Source organism: Rhinoderma darwinii, chromosome 6, assembly GCF_050947455.1.
Source record: "Rhinoderma darwinii isolate aRhiDar2 chromosome 6, aRhiDar2.hap1, whole genome shotgun sequence".
Lineage (NCBI taxonomy): Eukaryota > Metazoa > Chordata > Amphibia > Anura > Rhinodermatidae > Rhinoderma > Rhinoderma darwinii.
In genome coordinates this window covers 72642403-72661334 of record NC_134692.1, presented here as the reverse complement: position 1 = coordinate 72661334, position 18932 = coordinate 72642403, and the positions used below count along the sequence as shown (strand labels likewise).

The following is an 18932-nucleotide window of genomic DNA, read 5'->3' as shown; positions in this document are numbered from 1 at the left end:
ATTTACTCGCAGCCGCCATCACTTTGACACTCCGTTTGGATGTTTGTAAACAGAAAAGCACGTGGTGCTTTTCTGTTTACATTCAGAATGACAGCTGTTGCGCGAACCACGCAGTTCGCACGGAAGTGCTTCCGTGCGACCTGCGTGGTTTTCACGCACCCATTGACTTCAATGGGTGCGTGATGCGCAAAAAACGCAGAAATATAGAACATGTCGTGACTTTTATGCAGCGGACTCACGCTGCGCAAAGCTCACGCACTGTCTGCACTGCCCCATAGCCTAATATAGGTGCGTACGACACGCGTGAAAAGCACGCGCGACGCACGCGTGTATATTACGCTCGTGTAAATGATGCCTGACACTGGCCACATATCTCTGAAATATTATTTATTTACTGCATTATTTTACCCTCTTATTATGCCCTGATGTACTCTTCCCAGCTTACATATGCCCCCACATTATAAACTGAAATACCAGCAAAACCCCAAATAGAACAACTGCCAAGCTAAATCTGCGCTCCAAAAGCCAAATGGGTCTCCCTCCCTTCTGAACCCTACAGCGTGCCCAAGCAGTAGTTTACGTCCACATATATGGCATCGCCATACCCGGGGGAACCAGCTTAGCTGTTTACGAGATGTGTGTCTTCAGTGGCACAAACTGGACACAACATATTGTGCACTTAAATGACATATCAGCGTAAAATTGCAATTTTCACTTTGCACCATCCGCTGCGCATTAATTACTAATGGAAAAACACCTGTGGGGGCAAAATGCTCACGACACCCCTTAAAATGCCTTAAGGGGTGCAGTTTCCAAAATAGGGATCACTACTTGGGGGTTTGTTTTACTATTTGACCTCAGAGCCCTGCAATTGTGGGCCAATGCTGTGAAAATCACCAAAATGGACCTCAAATGCGCATGTTGCTCTTCACTTCTGAGCTCTATCATATGTCCAGGCAAGTGTTAAATGCCTTGAGGGGTGTCGTTTCCAAAATGGGGTCACTTCTTGGGGGCTTCCACTGTACTCAAAATCTGCATGCCAAATAGCACTCCTGCATTTCTGAGCCCTGCCGTGTGTCCAAACAGCAGCTTATGACCACATGTGGGGTATTTCCGTACTCTGGAGAAATTGCTTTACAAATGTTGGGGTGCTTTTTCTCCTTTATCCCTTGTGAAAATGAAAAAAAATCAACCTTTTAGTGGAAAAAATTTTGATATTCATTTTTACGGCCTAATTGCAATAAATTCTTCAAAAAGACCAGTGGGGTCTAAATGCTTACTATACCCCTAGATAGATTCCTTAAATGGTGTCGTTTCCCAAATCCGGTCACTTATGGGAGGTTCCTACTGTTTTGGTCCCGCAGGCTCTTTGCAAATGTGACATGGCACACGAAAACCATTCCAACTAAATTTGAGCTCCAAATGATGATCCTTCCCTTCTGACCTCTGCCGTGTGTCCAAACTCTTCATTCCACTAAATTCAGCAAAAAAAAACATGGGGTCAAAATGCCCACTATACTCCTTGATAAATTCCTTGAGGGGTGTAGTTTGCCAAATGGTGTCTTTTTGGGGGTGTTTCCACTGTTTTGTCATCACAAGACCGCTTCAAACCTGACATAGTGCCTAAAATATATTCTAATAAAAAGGAGGCCCCAAAATCCTCTAGGTCCTCTTTTGCTTCTGAGGCCGGTGTTTCAGTGAATTAGCATACCAGGGCCACATGTGGGATATTTAAAAAAACTGCAGAATCCGGGCAATAAATATTGAGTTACGTTTTTCTGGTAAAACATTCTGTGTTATATTTTAAAAAAAAGGATTTAGAAATAATTTCTGCAAAAAAAATGACATTTGTACATTTCCTCCCTACTTTGCTGTAATTCTTTTGAAACGCCTAAAGTGTTAAACTTTCTAAATGCTGTTTTGTATACTTTGAGGGGTTCAGTTTTTAAAATGTGGTGATTTATGGGGGTTTGCATTGTATGGTCCCCTCAAAACCACTTCATAACTGAACTGGTCCCTGTAAAAATAGCGTTTTTTCTTGAATTTTCTTGAAAATGTGAGAAATTTCTGCTAAAGTTCTAAGCCTTGTAACGTCCTAGAAAAATAAAAGGATGTACAAAAAACGATGCCAATCTAAAGTAGACATGTGGGAAATGTTAATTAGCATTTATTTTGTGTGGTATAACTGCCTGTCTTACAAGCAGATACATTTAAATTTAGAAAAATCCTAATTTTTGCAGTTTTTCACAAAATGTGGGTGTTTTTCACTGTAAAATACTGAATGTATCGCCAAAATTTTACAACTAACTTAAAGTATAATGTGTCACGAGAAAACACTCTCAGAATCACTTGGATAGGTAAAAGCATTCCAAAGTTATTACCACATAAAGTGACACGTCAGATTTAAAAAATGGGGCAGCGTCCTGAACGTGAAAACTAGTCCATGTCCTTAAGGGGTTAAGAGCAATTTCCCCTTGTGTTCTAGTCTGAGGCTCCAGGGGCTTCCAAAATTATGTAAAATACTTTTTTTTGTCTTGTTTAATTGAACTGGAGAACAATAAAACAAGGAAAATCTCCGGGGAGGCTGGGACATTGGTTGATTAGAGCCTATTATATAGACTAAAGTTGGACAACCAAAAAGGTTTTATCCTGGGACAACCCCATCAGACATGGACCATTGTCTCTACTGCAGATTGACATCGACAAAGGGTGAAGACCAGGAAAGAAAATTATGCAGCTTATCCGTATAATATCTTGTAGCTTTTTTCTTGTAATATATAACAGGAAAATCGAGCGAGTACAGTATTTCCAAAATCTTAGACCATTACTCCCCAGAATGCACCCGTCACAACTCCTTAACTTTATCCAGGAGCAATCCGTATAACAGGGAGACCGCATGGGCCAGAATCTGTTGATATTAGCATAAGGTCTTAAAAAAATTTAAGTCTCTTGATATCAAAGGTTTCCGTTTGACAGTTGCCATGAATGCCTATAGATTGTCATATTGATACCATGCACCCAGTGGGAATCAGACCCCCTGGAAAGAAAGATTGAAGTGACCATAATGCACCATCTTCTAGGACATTCTAATCTATGGTCGACTAGTAGCCAAAAAAGAACAAGCATCTATACATGCTGAGAATTTAGGATTACTAAAACGAGGTATAAGAGTATCAAGGTGGAGAAAGTGTAAGTGTTGATTTATTTGTTCCACTCCCTCAAAATGGTTCATAAGAGAGGGGAAGTGCCAGGATTATTATTTATAGAACGAGAATCCAGTGAGATAATGGATTGTGAAGGCAAAACAACAATTGTTCTCCATGTCAACCGATTATTTAGTGTCAGTGATATTTACCATATCTAAGATGCATGTAGTCAAGAATGGCTAATGATAAAGGGCAAAATCTGGAATCCCACGCCCCCTGTCCGATCAATCTCTGTATTACAATCTCGTACCTCAGCCTAGATGTAGTTCCTCACCAAATAAACTTGGGCAAGGTATCTATTTTAAACACATATTAGTTCTACCAAACCAACACAACAGGAGATAGGGGGATAAAAAATGGAATATCCGAGAGTGCAGCTGTACTGAAAATTGCTTTTATTTGTACAACAACAACAACAATGTGTTTCAAGGCCGTACCGGTCTCTTCGTCAGGTTAGGTACAAGTGTTAGGTCTATTCATGATGACTGTGCATTTATAGCTGGCCTAGAAATCGCTACCGGGTTAGGTTATAGGTCAGAAGGTCAATTGTGTGAGCAAGGTACGGCAGTGAGGTATAAAAATTATTCATTTAAAAACAAAACAGTTTTTCATTCATATTAAAGGTATATACAAAATGAGGATCGTGGGTTAAAATATGGATAAGCATCTTCTACAAAATAATAATATAAAAATAATAATAGATAAAACAATGGTTAGAAAATATTTATGAGAATATATATAAAAAGATACAAAAATCCATAAATACATTTCAAGTGGAATGTCTCCGCAGTGTGTTTTTATTTGTTAGTGATAGTATGAAGTTTTTTATTATTTTGTACTTTCAGTTTAAAACATCGTTCATTCCAAGCTGTCAGTGGTGTGTGTGTGTCATCGTCATGGTGATATGACGCTCCTAGGTGTGAGTCATATCACCTAGGCCAGCTATAAATGCACAGTCATCATGAATAGACCTAACACTTGTACCTAACCTGACGAAGAGGCCGGTACGGCCTTGAAACACGTTGTTGTTGTTGTTGTTGTACAAATAAAAGCAATTTTCAGTACAGCTGCGCCCTCGGATATTCCATTTTTTATCCCCCCTATCTCCTGGATCTACATAGTGGATTTTTATTAATCTTCGAACCGGAATTTGGGCTGCAACTGTCTAACCTAAGTATAACTTGGACACGCATCATGGGATGTTATGCTCCTAGCATAACAACATCAGGTCAGCATAATTGACCACTTTTTTCCATTTGTCCTCACATTTTACAGGCTCATGCACTATGTGCGCTTTGTTCCCTTTTTCCCTATAGCGAAACCAACACAAGAGGATTTTAGCCCAGTTGTGACAATCCGTTTTCAATTTACTGAGCAAGGGAAGATAATTCAGTTTAAAGACATCAGCAGGATCTGCAGTGATCAGTACTCACAAATATTTCAAGGCATGAGACTGCCAATTGAAGGGGAAGGAATGCCACAAATGACTCACTTCTGAAGGAGATAAATATTGAGGATCTCAGACTTCTGCAGGTTAAAAGGGTTATCGAGTTTAGAAAACTTCTTTTCATATACCCTTTTAGAGAATTCTGAGTCGATAGAGGGGGGTCCTCTGTTTAGGAACCTCATCTCTTGGCCAGAGAGGAAAGCAGCTATAAAGAGCTTTTCTCGCTCTGGAGAATCCATCTGATTCCGCATTATACAGACAACCCTATGATTTGAATATGGCACTGTGTAATGTTTAATTTCCCCTATGGTGGTGCTACAGGGAAATTGAACACTTACTGCCAGGTTTCCCCACAGATTACAGCTGATTGCTGCAAGTACTAGCAAGCAGACACTCTGTGACCTGCTTAATGTCAAGGCACTTTTCTAGAAAGTACAGATTGTCCAAAGTAGAGAATCCTTTTAACTTTAAAGTTACTGATAGACCCAAAATTATCAAATTCCCTCATGACCACTAATCGCACCTTTGGACAGGAGAGGTAAATCAGCAGATTGTTTACGCATAGGGCAAGTTTGTGATATTTCCTTCCAATATGTATTCTCTGAACAGTTGCATTATCTCTTAGAGCTTTCGCTAAAACCTCCATTTACAAGATACACTATATGGACTTAAAAGTATTGAGACACACTCCAGTCCTAATCATTAAATTACGGTGATTCATTCAATCCCATTGCCCCAGGTGTATAAAATCAAGCACCTAGCCATGCAGTTGCCTTTACAAGAATTTGTGAAGGAATGGGTCATTCTAAAGAGCACACTGAATTTGTGCATGGTACTGTAATAGGATGCCACCATTGCAACAAGTCAGTTCGTGAAATTTCTTCCCTCTTAGATATTATTGCAAAGTGGAAGCATTTAGGAACCACAGCAACTGAGCCACAAAGTGGCAAACCATGTAATGTTACAGAGCAGGGTTGCCGAGTGCTGAGGTGCGTAGTTCATAAAAATCACCAATATCACCTGACTCCATAACTGCAAAGTTCCAAACCCTCTCTGGCATTAACATCCGCACAAAAATTGTGCACCAGGAGCTAAACGGCATGAGTTTCCAGGGCTGAGCAACTGCATGCAAACCTTACATCATCAAGCACAATCACTGTCGCCGGATGTAGTGGTGTAAAGCACGCCACCACTGGACTCTGGAACACTGGAAACATGTTCTGTAGAGTGATGAATCACGCTTCTCTATCTGGCAGTCTGATGGACGAGTCTGGGTTTCGTGAATGCTAGATGGACGTTACCAACGCACTGCATTGTACCAACTGTAAAGTTTAGTGGAGGAGGTATAATGCTATGGGGTTGTTTTTCAGGCCTAGGCCCCTTAGTTCCAGTGAATGGAAATCTTAATGCTTCAGCATACCAAGACATTTTGGACAATTGTATGCTTATAAATTTAGGGGAACAGTTTGGTGAAAAGCTTTCTCTGTTCCAGCATGACTGTGCCCCAGTGCACAAAGCAAGGTCCATAAAGGCATGATTGGGTGAGTTTGGTGTAGAAGAACTTGACTGGCCCACACATAGCCCTGACCTCAACCCCATCGAACACCTTTGGGATGAACTAGAATGGGGATTGTGAGCCACGCCCTCTCTTCCAACATCCGTGTCTTCTGGATGAATGGGTAAAAATTCCCACAGACACACCCCAAAATCTTTTTGCGCTAACAATAGAGGCCTGGATACTCGGCATCATACGTACATCGCTTACCTGCCCATTCCAAATTAGCTAACACTTTTCTAATAAAGAGATTGGTAGTGCAATGAGCGCATTAAGGCAGGTAAATTACTATTGTACATCATGGGCCAAGAATCATTTATAAACTGTTGCATACTGTGCTGCTGTAAAACTAACAACCACCCACCGAGTCAACATGAAGTGAAATCTAGTCCACTAAGTCTACATGCTCGAGTAGGATACTTGCTGTGTCACCAGGAACTGAGAACAACACAGATTTGTCCTTCCTGTGACTTATCTTTAAACCCGACCTATCCCAAGAGGTGTGGTGCGCGACGTTAAGCAAACATGTAAAAAAAAACGTATACTCCGATGCTTGCCTTCAGCAGATGCCATTCGTCAGTCACCCGTCAGCTATCCGTCGCCCACAGACTTCCATGTTAAAAATATATTTATGTTTAACATATACGTTTTATTTTCGCTGGATGGCACAAGAATGTATTGAATTGGTATGTGCTGTGTAAATGAATGGAGAGAAATGTATGACACTGATTGGTCAGTGTCATACACTCCTCTGTACAACGCCCACTTGGCCAAAAAGTAAAACATGCCCAGTTGTCCATTAAGAAACTCATTAGCATAAAGCTAAAATAGGTCATAACTCCATAAAACATAATCGTTTTTCTAAATCTACATTACAGCGCCGATCACATTATGTACCATTATGTACAAGATAGGGCACTTATAATGTGGTGACAGAGCCTCTTTAAGTGGTTTTCCCACTAAGAACATTTATAACCTAGCCACAGGTTAGGTGATAACTGTATTATCCCTGAGAGGCCACACCTTTAAGGGTGGACACATCTGTAGGTCCCCCTATTAAGAAATGACTGTACAGTATGTGTGGAAGAGTCATGACTGTTGTATATTATACACTACAGAGGAGTAGCTAGGTTCTCCAGCACCCGGGGCAAAGATTCAGTTTGGTGCCCCCCCCCCCAACCTCTTTCCCGACATCTCCTTCCCCCTCGCCATGTTTGTTTTCTCTACCAATCAATGACGTGCCATTTCTTTTCCACATTTCTTTTTATGTAACTCGAGCATAAAAACATTTGTACATTTTACAAGTAATGTAGTTCTATACACAACACCAGAACCAAGCTCATTACATATATACAGCACCAAAACCAAGCTTATTACATATATACAGGGTGGGCCATTTATATGGATACACCTAAATAAAATGGGAATGGTTGGTGATATTAACTTCCTGTTTGTGGCACATTAGTATATGGGAGGGGAGAAACTTTTCAAGCTGGGTGTTGACCATGGCGGCCATTTTGAAGTCGGCCATTTTGTATTCAACTTTAGTTTTTTCAATGGGAAGAGGGTCATGTGACACATCAAACTTATCGAGAATTTCACAAGAAAAACAATGGTGTGCTTGGTTTTAACGTTACTTTATTCTTTCATGAGTTATTTACAAGTTTCTGACCACTTATAAAATGTGTTCAAAGTGCTGCCCATTGTGTTGGATTGTCAACCCTCTTCTCCCACTCTTCACACACTGATAGCAACACCGCAGAAGAAATGCTAGCACAGGCTTCCAGTATCCGTAGTTTCAGTTGCTGCACATCTCGTATCTTCACTGCATAGACAATTGCCTTCAGATGACCCCAAAGATAAAAGTCTAAGGGGGTCAGATCGGGAGACCTAGGGGGCCATTCAACTGGCCCACGACGACCAATCCACTTTCCAGGAAACTGTCCATCTAGGAATGCTCGGACCTGACACCCATAATGTGGTGGTGCACCATCTTGCTGGAAAAACTCAGGGAACGTGCCAACTTCAGTGAATAAAGAGGGAAACACATCATCATGTAGCAATTTCAGATATCCCGTGGTTTCCATTGATGAAGAATGGCCCCACTATCTTTGTACCCCATATACCACACCATACCATCAATTTTTGTGTTCCAATAGTCTTGGAGGGATCTATCCAATGTGGGTTAGTGTCAGACCAATAGCGGTGGTTTTGTTTGTTAACTTCACCATTCACATAAAAGTTTGCCTCATCACTGAACAAAATGTTCTGTGTAAACTGATGGTCCTGTTCCAATTTTTGTTTTGCCCATTCTGCAAATTCAGTGCGCCGATCTGGGTCATCCTCGTTGAGATGCTGCAGCAGCTGGAGTTTGTAAGGGTGCCATTTGTGAGTAGCTAATATCCGCCGAAGGGATGTTCGACTGATGCCACTCTCCAGTGACATGCGGCGAGTGCTACGTTGTGGGCTCTTGCTGAATGAAGCTACGATAGCCACTGATGTTTCTTCATTAGTGACAGTTTTCATGCGTCCACATTTGGGCAAATCCAACACTGAACCAGTTTCACGAAACTTGGCAAGCAGTTTGCAAACTGTAGCATGGGAGATGGGTGGTCTCGTAGGGTGTCTTGCATTGAAATCTGCTGCAATGACCCGGGTACTGCGTTCACCAGACATCAACACAATTTCTATCCACTCCTCACGTGTTAACCTCTGCGACATGTCAATGGCTGTAAAAAAAGAGAAGCTTGTAAATAACTCATGAAAGAATAAAGTAACGTTAAAACCAAGCACACCATTGTTTTTCTTGTGAAATTCTCGATAAGTTTGATGTGTCACATGACCCTCTTCCCATTGAAAAAACTAAAGTTGGATACAAAATGGCCGACTTCAAAATGGCCGCAATGTTCAACACCCAGCTTGAAAAGTTTCCCCCCTCCCATATACTAATGTGCCACAAACAGGAAGTTAATATCACCAACCATTCCCATTTTATTTAGGTGTATCCATATAAATGGCCCACCCTGTACAACACCATCACAAATACAGCTCAATTTAGTCCAACGCCTGCCGTATAGGTTTGCACTAATTTGTTTCCAGCTCCCAGCATGGCCCAAACAATGGTAAGGATATGCCGGGAGTTGCTGTTTCACAAAAAAAAAAATCATATCATAATCATACCACCCATCATCTCGCTGCAGATCATACAGTGCTGATTAGAGGCAGAATAAACATTTACATGAAGTGACTCGCCGGTGACGTCTCAGATTCTAGTTCTTTTTCTCCATCCGGTGAAGACCTCTATGATGACTTCTCCTGGTCACAGCCCATTTCTGCAGTTTTCCGCTCAGATGTCTTCAGCTTCTCAGTTTTCCAACATTTCTACACCTATAAACAAAGATAAAGTTCTCATTATACCACACACTACGCCCCTAAATATAAAAGCACCATACACTGAGTCCCACACACACACCGTGCCCCCTGTAGAAAGTGCCTGCCATAGTGCCCCCTGTAGATAGTGCCCCCATATAGCCCATCCCTGTATATAGTCCCCTTGTAGATATATCCCATCCCTGTATATAGTGCTCCACAGATAGCCCACCGCTATATATAGCCCCCCTGTAGATATGGTCCACCCCCGTATATAGTGCTCCACATATAGCCCACCCCAGTATAAACCCTGCCCCCGTAGATAGAGCCCACCCCGTAGATAAAGCCCCCCCCCTGTAGATAAAGCCACCCCCCATAGATAAAAACACCCCCCCATAGATAATGCCACACACTTTTTTATTACAATAAAATAACAAACTATTCAAACTCACCTTAATCCCGTTCCCACGCCGTCCGGTAGCAATGGAGACCTGCTCTCTTCTGCGCAGGTCTCCTGGGGTTGAACGAAGCGTCTATGAAAGGCGCTGATGGCAAGGCAGAATGAATTTCCCTGTAAATCAGCGCCTTTCAACGACGCAAGCGGTGCAAAATATCGCGCTGCTTCACTCGTAGAAAGGTGCTGAATGGCCGGACATTCATTGCTTCTAATTGTACCTGTGTCCTATAGACGCAGGTAGAATTATAGTGCAGGAGGGGGTGGCGCTGGCGCCCCCCTCTATGTTGTGCCCGGGGCACATGCCCCGCCTGCCGCCCCTTAGCTACGGCCCTGTACACTATATGGACAAAAGTATTCGGACACACCTCTTAAGCGCAATGCCAAGCTTTGGATGGAGTGGTTTAAAGCACGCCGCCACTGGACTCTGGAGCTGTGGAAACGTGTTCTGTGGAGGGACGAATTGCCCTTCTCTATCTGGCAGTCTTATGGATGAGTCTGGGCTTGGCATATGCCAGGAGAGCATTACCTGCCTGGGAAAGCTTAATTATTCAGCATACCAAAACATTTAGAACAATTGTATTCTTCCAACTTTGTGGGAACAGTTTGGGGAAGTCCCTTTTCTGTTCCAGCATGACTGTGCACCAGCGCACAAAGCAAGGTCCATGATGCCATGGTTGGGTAAATTTGTGTGGAAGAACATGACTGGCCCGCACAGAGCCCTGACATCAATCTCATCAAGCACTGTGGGGATGATCTAGAACAGAGATTGCAAGCCAAGCCCTTTAGTCCAACATCAGTGTCTGACCTCACAAATGCTCCTGTGGATAAATGAGAAAAAATACTCACAGACACACTCCAAAATCTTGTAAAAAGCCTTCCCAGAAGACTTGAAGCAATTTTAGCTGCAATGGGGGGGGGGGGGGCAACTCCATATTAATGCCTATGGATTTAGAATGAGATGTCATAAAAGCTCCTGTAGGTGTAATGTGTAGGTGTCCCAATAATTTTGTCCATATAGAGTATGTGATTGATTGTAACTAGTCAACAGCGACTGCAGGTGTGCAGTATATTTGACTACGCTAGCAAATTTGTGTGCCATGACTGTTGTCTAATATATGGACAGAATTGTAAACTTCATAGAATTTTTGGCCTCAGCTCATGGCTGTATTACAGCTCTATTTTGTACAGAGCCATAAAAGGGTTTCCATTGACATGCGTTAGGCATTTATTGTACCTCTGTATACCTCTTATTTCAAAAGTTGTTTTTTTTCTGTCTTGTGCATGGGGCCATAAGCTGTATAAGGCAGGAATCACACATGCAGTGTCAGTACGTTTTTGTGGCAGTTTTTGTGTAAAAAAAACCTGCAATGATAACTGCATGTGTGATTTCAGCCTATACAAATATAGTAGCTTGAGTGGTAATTGTAGTGTAAATATAAAATGAATGTTGAATGACCTACTTTACAGCCTTATTTCTTATTTATGCTAAATATCATTATGTTTTATTTACTTTTAGGTTAAATCTGTGATAAATCTTCTGTTTGCTGCATTTACTGGAGATGTATCTGCACTGAGAAGGTAAGTAAATCAAATCATGACATGAATCACATTGAAGACTGTTTCACTATCGTTCTTTTCTTGCAATAGAAGCCTCATCTTAATTTTCTGGATAGGGATACAAAATAGATTACAGAGCAGGGGCAGACACCAGTAAAACTATTTGTATAGAAATTATAGTGTGCCCTTTTACCTCTAGCACTTGACTTGCAGGAAAAAATACTCAAGTTAATTTAAAAAAAGAATTATAGTATTTAAACTGTACATGAAGCACATATACATATGTATTCTATATATCCCTGTATATGTCAAATATGCAGTCAGGTCCAGAAGTACTAGTTAATTCTCTTTTTATTAAGCTATTACAAAAACAATGGGTGATGAAATGTCATAATACACAGCAGCGAATTTATTAACTTGATATGGCAGAAGAGTCAAAGACTAGGATTCTTTCATCCTTAGGGTATGTTCACACGGCAGCATCCGTAACGGCTGAAATTACGGGGCTGTTTTCAGGAGAAAACAGCTCCGTAATTTCAGCCGTAACGGCATGTTGAGGCGCTTTTTCGCTGCGTCCATTAAGGACGTAATTGGAGCTGCTTTTCCATCGAGTCAATGGAAAACGGCTCCAATTACATCTCAAGAAGTGACATGCACTTCTTTGACACGGGCATCTTTTTTACGCGCCTCCTTTTGACAGCGGCACGTAAAAAAAATGACCGTGTGCACAGAACATCGTAACATAGATCCTGGAGAGACCCTAGTAGTTGGCAGGTATAATATTTAATACAGAAAGAGCAAATGTGCCTGGGGCACACTGAAAACCAATCCCCTAAGAAGTTAATAAAGAGGCTCTTTAGTTTCAAGAAATAATACTTACGGATATCAATCAGGAGAACGTGAAGGCTATAAAGAATCAGTGGAAGAACAGAGGTTGCCAATAGGATTTTTCTACCTTTCCACACACATAAGGTTATTCAGGTACTGTAGATTTGTATTTTAGTGTATAAGGGCATTAAATTCAGCTGGAAAAGAAGTTTGGAATGAGCTAGGATTATAATACCCAGAAGTTTCAAGGCTTTATGTGGCCATTTGAAAGGGTTGTGGATTTAATAAATGAGATTTGATCCAAAGTAACATTCTACAAAATTAAATAGAAAGTCCAATACAGATAATAGCCAGGGGATTTGTCTGACATTAGGAGTATACATGTTAGCAATGATTATCTGGGTGTTAAAAATATAACCCTTTAAAAAAGAAACTGGCCTTCCGGATCAAGATGTGTGTTCACAAGTTTAAATATAATATTCTTATGTATTGCAATTGTGACCTCCCTTGATTCAGAGCAAAATGTACTATGAAACCATTGGGAGTAATGGACAGTAGAGAATTGTGTTATGTGGTTATGGCGGAGATGTGTTTCTTGCTGGATAATGATATCTGTCCCTTTTTTCTAAGGAGGTTAAATATCTGCCTTCTTTTCCTAATGTTGAAAGGAGTTATTCTAATAGTAGCCATATATGATTAACATGGTGGATAGCAACCTGGCAATCCGTCAAATCTGTTGCATGTGAACTCAAAAACAAATTATATACACTTAAATGAAGCCAAAAAGTAGCGTAAAAAGAGATGATCCCTTCGGGGTAATATACATTCCGATATTGGTAATCATACAATAAAGAAAGGTGTTGATATCTCTCTTGAATTCTGGAAAAGGAAGATAGTTGTGTAATACCTTGCATACACAAATGTGCTGTGGAAAGGGGGGTATGCCATATCTCAATGGAGAGCGAAGTGTGGCTATTCACTTGAATGGGAGAAGGCTGTAATACTGTGAACCGCCGCTATTAGGGTATGTTCACACGGCCTATTTACGGACGTAATTCGGGCGTTTTTGCCCCGGAATTACGTCCGAAAATAGCGCCTCAATAGCGCTGACAAACATCTGCCCATTGAAAGCAATGGGCAGACGTTTGTCTGTTCACACGAGGCGTAATTTACGTAAATAGACACCCACGTCAAAGAAGTGACCTGTCACTTCTTTGGCCGTAATTGGAGCCGTTAACCATTGACTCCAATGAATAGCAGCGCTAAATACGCCCGTAATGGACGCGGCGTTCAAGCGCCTGCACATGCCGTTACGGCTGAAATTACGGGGATGTTTTCAGGCTGAAACATCCCCGTAATTTCAGCCGTAACGGACGCCTTCGTGTGAACATACCCTAAGGGTATGTGCACACACACTAATTACGTCCGTAATTGACGGACGTATTTCGGCCGCAAGTCCCGGACCGAACACAGTGCAGGGAGCCGGGCTCCTAGCATCATACTTATGTACGATGCTAGGAGTCCCTGCCTCGCTGCAGGACAACTGTCCCGTACTGAAAACATGATTACAGTACGGGACAGTTGTCCTGCAGCGAGGCAGGGACTCCTAGCATCGTACATAAGTATGATGCTAGGAGCCCGGCTCCCTGCACTGTGTTCGGTCCGGTACTTGCGGCCGAAATACGTCCGTCAATTACGGACGTAATTAGTGTGTGTGCACATACCCTTAGTGTGTCGGTGATTCACAGTACAAGATGGTAAGGAATAAAAAAAACAACTGTTTGGCGGGTTTCCCGCGAGTCGGACCCCCACCGATCAGGTATTGGTGGCCTATCCCTTTAAAGGTCTGCTTTCTTGGGTCCAATTCTATTTTTTGCTTAAAAAATGCATGCAAAATCTGCAGCAAATCAGCACTGTGTGAAGAAGGCCTTAGCGTATGTTCCCACAGGCAGGATACGCTACAGATGTTTTACTCTGCATATGGCTCCGGAAACAAAATGTAGCTGTGGAAATAATTGCAGGGTTTCCTGCGGATATAGGCCATGTTCTCACATGGCCGGGAAATGGATTCAAATTTCGAGACACATTGATGCAAAACAGCCATAAAAAACTGACAGTTGATCCGTTGTTGACTGCCATTTTTTTCACTGTCATGTGTATATAGCCCTCTTCACTCTCCCCTCACAGCGATCCAGGGTGACGGAGCGAGAAGAAGACTGAGGGTATGTTCACACGCACTGTTTTCAGACGTAATTCAGGCTTTTTACGCCTCGAATTACGCCTGAAAAACACCCCTAATACGCCTACAAACATCTGTCCATTGCTTTCAATGGGAATTAAGGTGTTCTGTTCCCACGAGCCTTTATTTTACGCGTCGCAGTCAAAATACGGAGCGTAAAATGACGGCTCCTCAAAAGAAGTGCAGGACACTTCTTGGGACGTTTTTGGAAGCATTTTTCATTGACTCTATTGAAAAACAGCTCCAAAAACGTCTGTAAAAAACGCCCCGAAAAACGCGAGTTGTTAAAAAAACCTCTGAAAATCAGGAGCTGTGTTCGCCTGAAAACAGCTCTGTATTTTCGCCTGAAAACAGCTCTGTATTTTCGCCTGAAAACAGCTCTGTATTTTCAGACGTTTCTGGTCACTGCGTGTGAACATACCCTAATTGTTGCAGAGCTATACAGTGTGTGTGTATATATATATACGTATTGTGACAGGACCAGGGGAAAAGTAGTGGACGGAGTATACATCTCACCCAGGCTCCTGTCCTATACATTTTAAAACAGCCAGGGAATTGAGCTCAAGGGTTTTCTGGAAAACCTGTGTAAAAGGGCCTGGTTGTTGGAATAGGGAGAGTTGGGAGGGTTCCTATTCCACTAGCCACTTCATGTATTGCATTGTGGCTAAATACCTGCACAGCTGAGGTGTACTTTAAACAGAGGCAGAGTTCACAGTCTCTCTCTCTGCTCCAGGGAAAGCTGGATGTGAGTAAAGCAACTGTGGTGTTGTGTTTGGGAGTTGGAGCTCTAGGCTCAGCTCTTTGTAGTTAGGAACTGTTAGTTAGTGGCCAGATGGCCTAGGATTTACTTTATGTATTTATTTGTTTTTCTGTTACGGCTTTTCTACCTATTAAAACTGGCTGAGGCCAGTAGTACCACACTGTGACTAAACTGTAGTCTGTTCTTACTGTGCCAAAAGTGCCTTTGTACCCCAGGAGACAGCGATCCGTTGGGCTGCCCCCTTATAAAATATACACATATAATATAGATAAATATATATAATAAAATTACAAAAAAGTGTTTTTTTTCTCTTTTTGTGATTTGTCTGCTCATAATAAAAATTTCAAACACGGAATTAATTAAACTAATCTAGAGACTGAAATAAAAAATAAAGTAAAAATAGTTGTGATATTCAAAGCAGTTGCAAAGATATTATCGTTTTAAGAAGTGCATATCAAAAATGGAAAATTTGACCTGGACACGGGCATCAATGACCCTTGGTCATGAAAGGGTTAATAAATCTGTTGAATAATATTGGACCCATCACTGAACCTTATTTATGGGTCATACATGCTATGATCTTGTTTTTTTTGGCATTTATGTATTTTTATTATATATTTTTTAATTGTTTTATATTATAAACATAACACTACACAAATAGGCAACACCCCCAAAGGGGATCGTTTAACCTTCTAGAGACCCCTTCTTACAGGGAGAATTTCACACTGCCCCAGTTCCTATATTATCCTCCCAACCCTGCAAAAGTCTAGACCCCTTACTTCTTTGGTCCATATCATATTTTTCTGAAACCAACAGCCAGTTTATCCTAGTCACCCAGCATTTAACACTAAGAGGCTCCTCATTCTTCCACTCTTGAACAATTAATCTCCTTGCAATTTGTAAACGCTTTAACTCGTTAGTAACCGCCCATAGTTGTTTTTACGGCGGCCACTAATTCTGATGCAATAGCCTTTTTACGGCATTGCATGGGAATAAAGTAATAGAGCAGGGAGCCGTTGAACCGCTCAGCAGATGCGGCGCTCAATAGCAAGCGCAGCATCTGAGTGGTTTTGGAGAGAGGGATGGGGCTCCCTCTCATCCCACCAGCACCCAGCGATAAGATTGCCGGGTGTCGGTGTCTTCTATGGCAGCCGGGGGCCTAATAAAGGCCCCCAGGTCTGCCCCTAGTTATGCCCGGTAAGCCAGGCACTAATACTGTAATAGTCTAATAAAAGTATTGCAGTGTATTATAAATGTGATCGGAGGATTGCATAGTGAAGTCTCCTAGTGGGTCTAGTAAAAAAGTTAAAAAAAAGTTTAATAAAGTAAAAAAAATAATAATATATATATATATATATATACACCAGTAGAAAAACGGCAGCACTCTAATTCAATTTGCAGGTTCCAGTAATGGAGGGTGCCAGCTGATAGTCCCGATCCAAAGACTATACGTATATCCAAGAAGAAAATTCAGCAGCACTCCAACGATCAAGGTGAAAAAAGTGAAATTTATTGTGCCAACATGGCAATGCAACGTTTCCGTCCCACCTTGGGAAAGGTCCCAAGGTGGGACGGAAACGTTGCATTGCCATGTTGGCACAATAAATTTCACTTTTTTCACCTTGATCGTTGGAGTGCTGCTGAATTTTCTTCTTGGATATATATATATATATATATATATATATATATATACCCACATTTTCCCCTTACAAAATGCTCTATTATTTAAAAAAACAAAATAAAGTAAAAAAGTTACACATATTTTGCATCAATGCGTCCGTAACGACCCCAACTATAAAATTATTACATTATTTAACCCGCACATTAGACGTCGTAAAAAAAAAAAAAAAACAATGCAAAAATTGCTGTTTTCTTTGAATCCTTTAAAAAAATTTGATAAACAGTGATCAAAAAGTCGCATCTACTCCAAAATGGTACCAATAAAAACTACAAGTTGTCCCGCAAAAAAAAGCCCTCATACCACTGCATCAGCGGGAAACATAAAAAAGTTATGGCTCTTCAAATATGGAGACACAAAAACAAATAATTTTGAAAAAAAAGTGTTTTTACTGTGTAAAAGTAGTAAAACATACAAAATCTATATACATTTTGTATCGCCACAATCACATCAACCCACTAAGTAAAGTTGTGTTATTTATATCACACAGTAAACGGCGTAAATTTAGGACGCAAAAAAGTGTGGCAAAATTGCTGCCTTTTTTCTATTCTCCCCCAAAAAAAGTTAATAAAAGTTAATCAATAAATTCTATGTACCCCAAAATGGTGCTATTAATTACAACTTGTCCCACAAAAAACAAGACTTTATACAGCTATGTCGATGTAAAAATAAAAAAGTTATAGCTCCTTGAATGAGACGATGGAAAAACGTAAAAAATAGCTTGGTCATTAAGGCCGAAAATAGGGACTTCCGGTTCCGGCGCTGGCGATGCAGGACGCGAGTGACTGAGCTCCCGCTCCCGTCCAGCCTGTTTGCTCGCAATAGTCGCTTCGGCGACGACAATCAGCGGTGAAGCCACCAGCCCTGCACACGGAAACATACCCGGTGGTGCCTGTATGGACAGGTACCTCCTCAGAAGCGCGCAGAAGCAAGCCATGTAAGATTCAGCCGCGGCCGTGGTAAAGGGAGGTAAGATGGCGGCGCTTCCCGCCACTGCGACCCTGCTATACACACAGGAAGATCAGCTGCAACACCATCAGTCCCAGCTTTCAAGCCCGGCAGAACACATAATGTCCTCTCATCCTGCAGCCATTGATTATGTAGCCCTGGCCCGTGAAGTAGCCAAACAGATAGCGCCAGAACTGCAAAAGGCGCTGGAAAAAACGGTGCAAGATTCCCTAAACCGCGTGCAGGCGGAGCTGGCACAAGTCACTACCAGAGCTGATGAGTTAGAACAGCGTATGACGCTGCTGGAGGATGAGAATGAGCGTCTGCAATCCAAACTGAAAGGGGTGCTGTCTGTTACTACGCAGTTGGGGGACAAGGTGGAGGATCTGGAGAACCGCTCCAGGAGGAGCAACCTGCGACTGGTGGGGCTGAAGGAAGCGGTGATATCTTCTGATTTACAGCGACTATGTGAGAGGACATTGCCAGCAGCTTTAGGTCTTTCCCGTCCTTGCTGGGTGGAGAGGGCGCACAGAGTGGGGCCGGACCCCAGAAACCTCCCAGCAACAGATGACCACAGTTCGCTTCGTCCCAGACAAGTAATCTTTAAGCTGTTGGATTACAATGACAAGGTGGCACTCATGAAAGCTTTCCGCAGCTTTCGCGTCCTTTGGAAATAATGGGCATGAAAGTGCTGCTTTTTGAGGATTTCTCTGCGGAGGTTGCAAAACGAAGGCGGGCTTTCAGCAAGATCTGCACCGCACTGTTCCAAGCGAAAATACGCTTTAACCTGCAGTACCCAGCCATCTTACGGGTGTTTCAAGAGAACGGGCGGAACAAGGTTTTCACCACGCCACAGGAAGCGGAGGACGCACTTACAGAGCTTTGCAG

General features: G+C 41.9%; 1 protein-coding gene across 1 annotated transcript in view; it reads left to right on the top strand.

The window, feature by feature from the left end:
* GLS (glutaminase) overlaps positions 1-18932 on the top strand; it is a 413780-nt gene that overhangs the window by 329523 nt on the left and 65325 nt on the right. The window contains exon 15 of the mRNA XM_075829939.1: positions 11551-11612. Coding sequence (XP_075686054.1) covers positions 11551-11612 — 62 coding nt within the window. The remainder of the gene's footprint in view (positions 1-11550; positions 11613-18932) is intronic.